We start from the raw sequence: 12,591 nt of genomic DNA on the forward strand, positions 1-12,591 counted from the left end.
ACTAGAACATTTAACATCTAAGCAAACATTTATCAATCGAACTTTACACTTATAAAGAATAAAAATTTAATTTAAAAAAGCAATAGGTAACTAAAAAGTCAAATACCATTACAAGGCTTATAACAAAATAGTTAATACTCTTAACCGTTACTTGTCAATTCTGATTCTGGTCCCCAGAAGCAACTACTTTCAATACTCCATCTTGTTTCCGAATACAGTAGTTTGTTTGCAGCTACTACTTTCTCATTTTTCTGATTTAGATGTTACTTACTGATTTCCTACTATATAAATCAGTGGTTGCGACCCCTTTTTAACAATGAAAATACGTTGCGGCATTAGGAAAGCTGAGAAAACCACTGATATAAATGATTTAATTCCTACATCCCTGACCCCCTGAAACCTTTGCATCTCTAATAAAATCATTAATGCCACTTTGGATACATCAATATTAATTTATCACAAACTTCATTGCTGATCACACTGACTTTCCACAACAATTTCTTTCTTACTGATACTAAAAATTAGTGCTTTTTAAAAAAAAATTGGTTCTTTTTCTATATACCTACCCCTATTTCACCTGAAACTCTTCATCAGAACTGTAAACTCCCTTAATATGGTCAAACACAGTAAGTGATCAGGTTTTGTGATTTGCTTGTTTTGTCTTTCTTTCCCTCAGAAACACCCCACCAAGAGCCCTCAGCCCTGCTGACTCTAATCAATGAGTTGTTCCCTAGGTTTTCTTTCCTGAATTGCTGCCTGTTTCCGGGATCCTCTCATGGTTTCATCCTTCTTGGTTTGTTCTCTCATTTTAACAGAACACATCTTCCAACAGTTTCCAAGGGAGTTGAAAAGAAGAGCAAGTTTTTAGACTGCAAAGAGTTTCTCTCAATGTTTTGAAGCCCCTTAACCGCCTACTCCCAAGATTTGAAATCCTCTCTTCATTCTAAAATTCCACAGTGACATGCCTTAGTGATGGGTCTTTTTGTTTTCCCACTTACTGGGCTGGGTGCAGAGTGAGCTTTTTCAGTGTAGGGCAGAAAATGACAAACTTACACTCCTAGGATCAGATCTGGCCACACCCACCATTTACATATCATTTATAGCTGGAAGAGTTGTGAATATGAGGTATATGCCTTAGGGCCCTCAGAGCCTAGAATATTTATTATCTGGCCCTTTACAGAAAAAGTTTGCAGACTTCTGATGTAGAAGATCAAATCACTGAGTTCTAGGAAAAAAATTTTATGTTACTTATTTGCAGATCCAATTTACTAACATTTTTCTTCTCTGAATCTCCTTGTCCTATTATTTGGATGTTGGATGGAACTCCTAATTTGACCTTACTTTCTTATGTGCCATCTCCATGTTTTATCACCCTTATAGAATGATAAAGGGGTACACAAAGTGAGAACTAGAATAAGGGCCCCAAAATTCTGTAAAGGAACAGGCTTAACTAAAATAATGATAATAACCAGCCACTATCCCCTCATTCACTTGGTAATAGTCATTGTCCCCTTGTTTGCGTCTCTGTAATTGGAGCCTGGTGGTGAGTTTTTGAGGTATCTTCCAACTCCTATATGCCACTGGATTGACTGACCCACCAAGACACCGACTCCACCAGTCCCACACCTTCCACCCAAGGTCATGCATCCCAGTACACTGGCTAACCCACCCAGACAGTGGCCTAAACCAAAGCACTGACGGTTTCATCCCTAAAACCAGCCATTTAGTAGACTCTGATTGCCTAAACCTCTCTGCCCACCAAACTGTCTAAAAATCCTGACTCCCCAGTTCTTGGGGCAGAGTTGAGTAGTTTCCCCTTTTTCCCTGCTTAGCAGCAGCCAGATAAACTTGGACTGGGTGGCAAAAATTTCCTCAACTTTATTTCACAAATCTTCTGTTTTGTTTTTAAAGATTTAATGTAGCTGAAAATTTTTTTTCCCAAGTTATTTTATTCTCTGAAAGAGTCTTTTAGTCCCCTGAAGCTATTATAGAGTATTTTTAGGTTTTATTCTGCTCCCTGCATTGTATCTATTTCAACTAATTTAGATTCTTTGTTTTGGTCTCCACATTACAGAAGTTTGATCTCAAAGGTCTGACTGATCCTTGGCTGTCCATTCATATTTATAAGCAGCACTACAGCTGTCAGAGGCCCTTAAGTAAATGAGTTTCACTTGTAGGGATCTTGAGTACCAACATCTCTGCCTTTTCTCTTGGCCAAGGCAATTTTCCCAGAGGGGCTCTATAGGTCTGGCTGCCAGTGTCTAGGAGCTGAGCAAGGGAAAGAGAGGAACTCTGCCAACTTTGACTTAATCTCTCTTTTCACTTGGCACCTCACCTACACATCCACACGATTGTAAATTTATAATAAAATTAATAATGGTTTTCATTACATTTTCCAGTATTAGTGCAGAAAAGAGCCAGTTACTTAGTCAAAGGTAAACAGGACAATTTCACTCAGCTTATGAAATAAAAGTTGGCCTGAGGGTACTTTATCATTCCTTTGAAAATGAAATTAAGGAGAAGAAAAATAATTTTATATAAATAACCACATGAACTAAACTTCGGAAATATAATTTGTACTAGGTACCAGACATCACACTAGACCAGCAGTTCTCAACCTGTGGGTGGCGACCCACAGGAACTGTATTAAAGGGCAGCGGAATTAGAAGGTTGAGGACCACTACACTAGACTGTGCTATATACCCTCTCCCACTGTGGTTTCTATCCTACAGCCAGGCACTACTGTCAGTTAAGAGAAAAGTGAACACCAGAACTAAGTGTCTACATAAGTATGTATTTAGTAAATATTTTGTGGTTTTTTGATTTTGTTTCCCAAGTATGTTTTTTTTTTTTGTAGAGACAGAGTCTCACTTTATTGCCCTTGGTAGAGTGCTGTGCCATCACAGCTCACAGCAACCTCCAGCTTCTGGGCTTAAGCGATTCTCTTGCCTCAGCCTCCCCAGTAGCTGGGACCACAGGCACCCGCCACAACGCCCAGCTATTTTTTGTTGCAGTTTGGCTGGGGCTGGGTTTGAACCCACCACCCTCGGTATATGGGGTCGGCGCCCTACTCACTGAGCCGCAGGTGCCGCCCCCAAGTATGGTTTACTCATAGGCAAAACAGACTGCAGGGGATATAGGTCCAAGGCAAATAACAAATACCTTTCTTACTGTTAGAAATTACTAAAGCAACAAAAAGCAAGATGCCTTTTTACTATATGAAAAAGTCAAGAAAGGAGTTTTAAAAAGAAATTTCTTAGTGCAGTGTAGAAAGCCCTGTACAGGGCAGACACAGCTCCTCTCAGGGTACCATCGACCCTTCTGGGGAAGGAGGGACCACATTCATGCTGCATGTTTGTTTTTGCATCTCTCTGTCTTTACATGCCTGCTCCTTCTGCCTGGATTGCTTTTCTGTTCTATGACTGAAAACTCCTACTTTATTCCCTCCTCAGGCACAGCTCAAAGTCCCCCATGAAGATCCCCACTAGTTCCCAAACAACAGAGAGAGAAGAGCCTGCCCAACATGAAAAGAGTGGATTATCTCATCAACCCACAACATTCTGAGGTGGTGTCTTTATCTGCTCCATGTGGCTCAGTGAGCAGGGCACCGGCCCCATATACCAAGGATGGTGGCTTCGAACCTGGTCCCGGCCAAACTGCAACAACAACAACAAAAAATAGCTGGGCATTGTGGTGGGCGCCTATAGTCCCAGCTTCTCAGGAAGCTGAGGCAAGAGAATCGCCTAAGCCCAGGAGCTGGAGGTTGCTGTGAGCTATGATGCCACTGCACTCTACCGAGGGTGACAAAATAAGATTGTCTCTTTTTAAAAAAAAAAAAAAAAGAAAAAAAAATTTCTCCTTCAAATCATGGGTGTAAGGGGGGGGGATGAGCAAAAGTGAAAAAAATCACTACATTAAAGGTCCAAACTTACAACATTTTTTTTCTGTCTTATGCTCCAACACCTGCATATTAAATTCGTACAGTCCAGAAACTTCTCAGCTTTTTGTTAGAGAACTTTATTCAAGTCTCTACTCTCAAAATAGCTGTATTGTGTTCACTGTGGAAGTAATACTTGCATGTTAAATAAAGGGAAGAAAATATTAAGCTGTGCCTGGAGAAGAGTCTACAGAAGATGACAATATTTGTCAGGATGAGAAGGGCAAGTCCAAAGAGGCAGGTGCCCAACACACAAGAGCAGAGGTAAAAATGAGTATGACACATAAAGAGATAGTCCCCAGAGATGAAGGAGATAACACAGCGTTGAGTTTCTAAATGCCAGGCCAAACAAGTAAACTGGACGTGAGAAGCTAAGGCCGCAGGGATGCTGACCAGGGAGGTGACAGCACAGGAGGATCTGGCCTCTTATTTAGGTTGGCAGACTGAGTAGATGGGGGGCCGCCTGCCCCCACTCCCAAAGTTCTACCGAAATTCCAAAATAGCTTAAGTAAACCCATGACAATGTACATTGTGAAAAGCAAACTTAACATCAAATTTCTGGAAGACAGAAAGGGTAGGAAGGAGTTTTGAGTCCAGACTTCTTTCCTAGTCTCCTAGTGACTAATATACCTATCAATGTCTCTACCTTGATGCTCAGCGAACATTGCAACCTACGTCCTCAAAATTCACTGACAGCCCCCAACAAGACCGGCTCTATACACAGTCTTTCCATCTCAGTTAACAGCAACTTGATTCTTTCCACTAGCTAAGTCTACAAACCTCAAACCCTCTCCTCTCATACTCCACCATGTAATAACCTAACTTCTCACCACCTGTATCACCTCTGGTCTAGGCCCCTGGGACAACTCTTAACTGGTTCTTGTTAAGCTGCCGTCACAATGCTGCACTTGCCTCCAGTTCCCTCTCTACAGTCTGATCTCAACAGAGCAGCCAGATAATGCCTATGCTCAAAACTGCCAAATTGTTTTTCTTTTCTCTCAGAATAAAAACTAAATCCTTCTAGCCGCCAGCAAGGTCCTACATGACAGACTCTCGGTCATGTCTGACTTCATCTCCTACTACTCTCCTCTCTGTTCCTATTCATTCTGCTCCCACCGCCGCAACCTTCCCGTGCTCCCTATACACGTGAGTACCGTCCTGTCTTAAGGCCGTTGTTTCCCCTTACCAGATATCTGCTTAGCTAATTCATTCCTTTCACCTCAGTAACATCTACCTTAACAAACCTAGTTAGAATTACAACCAGCACAACATACAATCCTCTTCGCTCTATTTGTTTTCCATAGCACTTATGATTTTCCACTATCCTACACCATGTTTCTCATCTCATTAAATTAAGGTGTTCTGCCACCTTCATCTCCACGCCTCTACCCCCATCCAGTGTAACCTAAGCACTTGGAATAAACTATGCCTGGAATGTAAATGGACTGTGCAGTGGAGACATCCACAGCCCAGAATACCCATTGGCCGAAGCAAACATAGGAAAAGGGAATTTGGGAAAGACCTCACTTGTGGTCAGCAAGTAGAGAGAACAGAAATGGGCAGGGCAACAATAACCAAGCTGATGAATACACACACACATGGTCTGAAGAACAGCATGGAGATTGTTTTTGTATTCTACTAAGAAATCACAAGCCAACACTATCTGTTTTTTTTGTTTGTTTGTTTTTTGAGACAGAGTCTCACTATGTCGCCCTGAATAGAGAGCCTTGGCATCACAGCTCACAGCAACCTCCAACTCTTGGGCTTAAGCAATTCTCTTGCCTCAGTCTTCCAAGTAGGTGGGACTACAGGCACCTGCCACAGCGCCCAGCACTATTTTTTGTTGAAGTTGTCATTGTTGTTTAGCTGGCCCAGGCCAGGTTTGAACCCACCAACCTCAATATATGTGGCTGGCGCCATAACCACTGTGCTACCGGCACTGACTGAGCCAACACTATTTCAACTTTACAGTTAAATCAGTCATGTGAAAAACCATACTGGTCACAGATTATAACTACTATAAACATAAGGAATAATTCTTTAATTATAAAGACATTTTGTATGCTGTTAAATGTATTTAAATATTTTAGACATACTATGAGTATGATTTTCACAAAAAAGTAGGTGCGAAATTTTATATCCTCATGTGTCCAATAAAACAAGTATCTGGTCACTTATTTTTTTTTTTGATTGTTCATAAAGATTATTTATTACAGAATTTTCCATTCCTAAACAGATCTATAAAGGTAACACAATTTTAACTAAAAAATAGCCCAAAGTTTTAGAAATTGACATGCTAGTTCTAAAAGTTCTATGGAAAGTTTAGAGTGTCAAGAATCACCAAAGCAATCTTAAATTAGAAAAGCAAAGTTGGGAAACTTACACTGCGAAAATTATATTATCTGTTATCTATTATATAGTTTGTAATTCAGAAAGTCTAAATATTAATATACAATGCTGCACAAAGACAAACATATCTGGTCACTTATTAATCGTGATTTCAAAAATTACTAAGAATAAAAGTTGTGATAAAAATAACCTGCTTTCAATATTGGGATAGCCATGGTTTAGTCTTCTGCAATGTAAAGAAAAGCACAAACAGTAACTTCTAAATTTACCTTCTTTGAATTTCCATTTCTTCTTGGGATGGGCCATTTTGAACTTGGACAGGTAGTTGTGAATTTTGTCTAGGCAATGTTGGCCCTACAGAGGGAGGAAAATGTTACAGGTGAATAGTTTCTTCATATTTTGCTGGATAGAGGAGATTAAATCATGAGAATAACACAAAATCATCACGTTTACAAATGTATCTTCTTTTTGTCTAGCAAAATAAAATATAAGCTTTAGGGAACACATAGCAAATGAAAAGACTGCAACATAATGCTGTCATCATCTCCAGAAGGCTTACTTGAAACAAATGGAAAACATCAACAATAAAGGAAAAGAAACATTTATATATGAAGAGCTTGAGTAAAACAAGTGTTCAATGAGCATCTGAATAGGCACCTAAGCTTGACATTTTCTAAGACAATGAGACATTCTCTTAGGGCAATTATTCATGAAGTGGAGAAGGAGAACTTAAATGAAAAATCAGAATTCAAAAACTCACCTAAATAGAACACTGGAAATGAAAAAAAAAAAAAAAAAACAGGAGAGAGAGAGAGCATGAGAACCTTATTACTAGACTGAAGTATGCTAATGCATTTATCAAATTTGCTCAATTTAAGCTGGCATTTCCGATACTGGTAAAAAAAAAAATGTATTTGCTAAACTTTCATAAAACAATTACCCTACTTAATCTGAATGTTTAATGTAACAGAGGTAATCTTAACAACTTTTCATTTGTGGCTAAGAAGGGTAAAAAAAACCTGAATTCACATCAACATGGTTTTGTCATGAGAAGCTAACAACCATCCACTCCCACATATGTACGATGCAGACCCATTTTTTGCATCTTAGATAGAATGCCACTAAATTATAGGATAACTTTAATGTCACTAGATATAAAAACTAAATGTGTCATAAAATGAGAAAAATACCAGACCTAATATACAATGCCTAGTGTTAAAACAGAACAATCTTGAAATCTTATGCAGTAAATAAGAGAGTAAAGAAATAAATAATATTTATTTTCCACTCTTGGAGAGGAATATATGAGTAATGATATACTGTACCCATTTGTGAATTCTACTGTGTCAGCAAATGCTCCTAACAGATATTTTTGAAATATTTTTGTAGAGCGCCTAATATTAAAAAAAAGTAAGCAAATGCTTAAGTGTACTACTAAAACAAATTCTTATAATCTATGAGTATAATAGTACTAACAAGGTATCTAATTTATACTAGTGGAAGAGACTTCACAACTAGAAGCAAAGGTTGATCAGGATGTTAAAACGGTACTGGTATATCCCAAATGTAGAAAAACAGAAGACATTTGATCTAAACTTACCTACTAACTTTTCCCCTCACCTCTTTAATCATTTATTTTGTCCTATCAAGACAACTTAGATGACAATAGCAGTGATATATTTCATTAGATTTCCTAAGAATCTGCTATTTTGAGAATCAAATAAAGGAAATATAAAAATATATTGAAATCCCATATAATTAGTAACAATAACAAAACCCAAAAAGCTTTTGAAATTAAAATTAAATACATACATAAATGTTTGCATAAATAAAAATACATGATTGCTACCTAATATCATACTAGAATTATTTCTTTAGGAAATTAACATAATGATGTAAAAATAAAACACTAATGTTTAATACTTTAAAGGGAAAAGATCTCTCTTTTGGCAAAAACATGGGGACATCCAAGGTAGGAGGGTAAATTTGAGAATCTATAAAATATCTGGGGTATGTACTTGGTATTTATCCAAAATTATTAAATGCTCGGTATTTAGCATGGACAACTCACAAGACCATCAACAGTTTAAATATTTTTTAAAGTAATGTTCATTTGAGTATTTGAGTGGAAACTTCAGGCTGCTTAAATAACGGAAGAGTTCAATGTCAGTAGTTTAGAGCTGCTGGGCATCGAACTCAAAGAATGCAAACTCACATCTAGGACAGCCACTGTATCTGAACAGTAACGTTAATGGATTAAATTCGCCAGTTAAAAATCTAAGTTTTAACTCAAATATATAAATTCAAAAGGTGTCAACAAGTAAATTCAACCCCATTGCTTTTTATTTATTTATTTATTTTTGTGTGTGTGGTTTTTTTGGCCGGGGCTAGGTTTGAACCCGCCACCTCTGGCATATGGGACCGGCATCCTACTCCTTGAGCCACAGGCATCGCCCCCCCATTGCTTTTTATTAAACAGGTTTTTAAAAAATTAACCGAAGTTTGACATAACTCATAAAAACTGAATGAGAAAATAATCTTTTTAGCAATTTACAGAACCTGTTTTGGCTTTTTTTTTTTTTTTAAAGGTTTTAGAAGTTTACTGAGCAAACCTGTTTAGAAAGGTTTTATTTTGAAATATAGGTAATATCTTATAGCTGATAACATTAAGAATAAAAATAATTTACCACATACATTTTATTTCTGCAGCTGAAATAGAAAAACTCAAGGAAGATTCTTTTAAAACGGGGAGAATTTAGATCCTGAACAACTCTTAGAATTCTTTAATGGTTTTTTGTGGTAATGGGCTATAGCATCCCTTCCCTTGACATTCTTTTCACATCTATATTTAATCTGGTTGTTTTGTTTGTCTCTTCTTCATCAATATTGTCAAGCTGCAATAACTAGCACATTGAAAATTATGTGCATTTAAAAATTAATATAAAAACACTATATAAACATTGAATAAAAATTCTAGGGAAATTATGAACTTCAGGTATACAATTACATTTTACCTTCTTGTCAAAAATTCTAATGAGCCACAAAATTGGTAAATAATACCAAAGGACTCCCACTCGACATGAAGCAGGAGCTAAGATTAGCAAGGCTGTCAGCCACCACTGTGCGCTCAGGAATGCAACTGCTCCTTCACATAGGTCATGGTTCTGAATGAGCATCTATGCTCTCACAAAATACAAAATAGGTACTTTCATAATTTCAGTGGGCAAATAAAAATATTTTATGAGCATTGTGTGGTGGTTAAGAAACCAATGAACCCATCTTTGCCCCTACTATGTTATTATAAATATAGTTGCTGTTTATAGAGTTAGTTCTCTAACAGCCAAAGACAATAGTCAATCTTACTCTGTCCTGACTAGAAGAGGTATATAGCAAAGTTTATGAATTACTGTTTTCTAATAAAGAAAATGTGGCAACATCAATGATAGTATCTTCAGTTAAAGCACCTTTCACTTACTGTCACCTTTTAATTTTCACAAATCTAGTTTCACATTTAACTACAGACTAAAGACAAGTATTATTATACACAATACAATCAAGTTTAAACTTAGCAAAGTGGTAATTATATTGTTTGTACACAGTTAATTAAAGGTAATCATGGGAGAAATTTGCTTTTTAACACATTTTATAACTTCAAAAAGTCACTTTCGTTTAGGTCAAACCAGTCTTTTCTCTGTAGAGAACATCAAGTGGGTTTTATTAAATGAGTTAAAGAGAGTCCTTATAACTAAGTATCAATAGTCATTCATAATTAGTTCAAAAGACAGCCTGGAAGAACCCCCAGGAGGAGGCAGGAAAATCAGAAATGAAAGTTAACTGATTAGACACTTAATGTTTGAGTGTGGGGTCTGGGAGGGAGAGGAAGGACTTACAGAGCCACATCAGTCACCTGGAGATGACTAAAAAAGACATTAGAATTTTCTTTTTTTTTTTAAATATGAAATTTAAAAGATGCTTCTTTCCTAAGCCAGTAAATACATAAATTCAAAAATGATTCTCTTCATAGGTAAACAGTACCAGTAATACTGAGGAATTACATTTAAACTGATGAGTCACATGGATAAAGTTTTTACAGCTGAACTGTTTGTGTAAATTTTTATCATGTTATAACTTTATCTTTCTCATAAAATAATCAAGGTATATCTGAGTTTAAAAGGTCAAAAAGGTTAGATAAGGTAAAAAAAGGTATAAATTAGTCAAAAAAAGTCAGTCTAAAAGGTAAAGATAAGGTTAAAAAAAAAAAACTTCAATAAAGAAAAGTCAATTTTTGGAACTTGGGTTTTTAAGCCAAAAATTTTAGAATCAAAGTGGGGATGAAAAGATTTCAGATGAGGATGTGTACCTATCTACAGATAAATCTATTGGTAGATATATCTCTTTGAGTAACAACAAGGATATATGTCTATATATATATCTATGGATATATCTGATTATCTCTTAACTTGGGGTGGCTAAGTGACATAGCTGGTTTGTCCATGCAAACAATACACGCATGTGCACACATGTGCACATGTGTGTATAGGAAAGTGAGAGTGAAGGAAAACGTAGCCTACATTCATTCCTAAGCCACAGATATTTAACCTACTGAGTAAAGAAGGCTGTCAATCAGAAATCAACCCATCAAAGAAAGTAAAGCTTATGTCTGCCTCACAATAGGCACAACTAAAATGAATTCAAGTTAAGCAAAAGCTCCCTTCAAATAAGGCACATTTACATTCCTCAAATCATATGAAGATGGATATAAATTTTTCCTTAAATTCTAAATTAAAAGTTTGCTTCCAAACAAAATAATTAAAAACAAAAATGAACAAACAAAAACTCCTCTGTGTTCGAAGAGTTGAACAAAAACAGCTATAAGATCCTAACTGTAAATAAATCTTCACTAACAATCCAACTCAAAACTGACCAAATCACCTACATGAACCACAACAAATATCACAATATAAAAACAGTAGCTTACTATATATCCCAGATATCACAAACCAGACTATGGCCTAAGGAAACAAAAATTAGGAAAATGTGCAAGTAGTATGTACCACAGCTTGAAAAAGTAATGTAAACATAATGTTGCTTACCACAGAAAATACATCGCAAATTAGTGCTGTCCTGGGTAGCAGTAACCTTGCTCTGGGCTGCAACAGACACCTTGGTGTTAGAAGCTTCAAAGGACAACGGGGCCATCTGAAGAACTTCACATAAACTAAAAGGTGCTTTGAAATGTTCAAAATGTATTCAAACATACGTCCTATCTAGACCCTCACCCTGAAAGTGCTGTAATTTAGTAAAAACGTATCCTCTTTTAACATAGGTCTTTAAAATTTTTATATGTAGTCTTCTTTGAGGAAAAACCTGATAAACAGCCATAGACAATGATGCGCTTACAGCTTAATTATTGCCTGAAAAATACAATCAAAGAGTGCAATCTGCATTTCAGGAGTGTGTATTTCAAAAGTTAACAGAGATAAGGTAGAATAAGTCAAGAGTGGAGAGTCTACGGCCGTAAGAGTTACTTTCATGGGATCTACGTCTCATTTAGGAGAATTACATCTGAAAAAAATTCAGGGGAAATGTTTAAGATTACCTTGAGATTAACTCATTTTTGCTACCTGGAAAAAGACCAAAGCCATTATAAACAGCCTACGGCAATAAAGAGTTTTCATTAATTTATATAAAATAATATCTTTCTTTGCACTTTGAAAAAGAAATGTGCTATTCATTGTTTTACTAAGCATTTACATTTTACTGTTTCTTTTTTCCTATGTATATATTTGACAAAATTTCTTATTAAAAATGTGTGGCCACATCAAATGGCCATTTATTTAGGCTATTTACATTAAAAATTAAGCTTAAGTTGTCAACGAAGTAAATTGTCTTCAGTAGAAAAAAACTCAATGAAACAGTGATGATTCATGAAAAAGGAAAGGATTTATCCAAAGTCAAGGTGATACTCAAAACTGGGATGAGAAAAACAAGAATAAATTTACATATATATATATTTTTTACTATCACTTTAGTGACATACAAAACTGTACATCAATATTCTTCTGTAACGAAATCTTTTCAGCATGGGAAAGGTTTTCTATAGTACATATTAACTAAGTAACAGTGAATGGTTAAATTTGTGTGTTCTTTAAATAATACAACCCATGCTATCTAAAAAAGTCTTAGTAGAATCAGAACCAAACCAATTTATATTTAAAGAGTGTACATTTAAAAATGGTAATAAGTCTCAAATAATCAGGAGAATTTTTTATCCTTTTTTAGAAATTAGATTTAACATAAGAGTC

The 12,591-nt window shown here is 36.1% G+C and overlaps 1 protein-coding gene across 3 annotated transcripts in view; it reads right to left on the minus strand.

Moving 5' to 3' along the window:
* Positions 1 to 12,591, minus strand: part of ENAH (ENAH actin regulator) — a 190,778-nt gene that overhangs the window by 32,585 nt on the left and 145,602 nt on the right. For all 3 annotated transcript variants that reach the window (XM_053604044.1, XM_053604042.1, XM_053604041.1), the window contains exon 4: positions 6,556 to 6,640. In XM_053604044.1, the coding sequence (XP_053460019.1) occupies positions 6,556 to 6,640 (85 nt within the window). The remainder of the gene's footprint in view (positions 1 to 6,555; positions 6,641 to 12,591) is intronic.

Source organism: Nycticebus coucang, chromosome 10 (assembly GCF_027406575.1).
Source record: "Nycticebus coucang isolate mNycCou1 chromosome 10, mNycCou1.pri, whole genome shotgun sequence".
In the NCBI taxonomy this organism is placed as follows: Eukaryota; Metazoa; Chordata; class Mammalia; order Primates; family Lorisidae; genus Nycticebus; species Nycticebus coucang.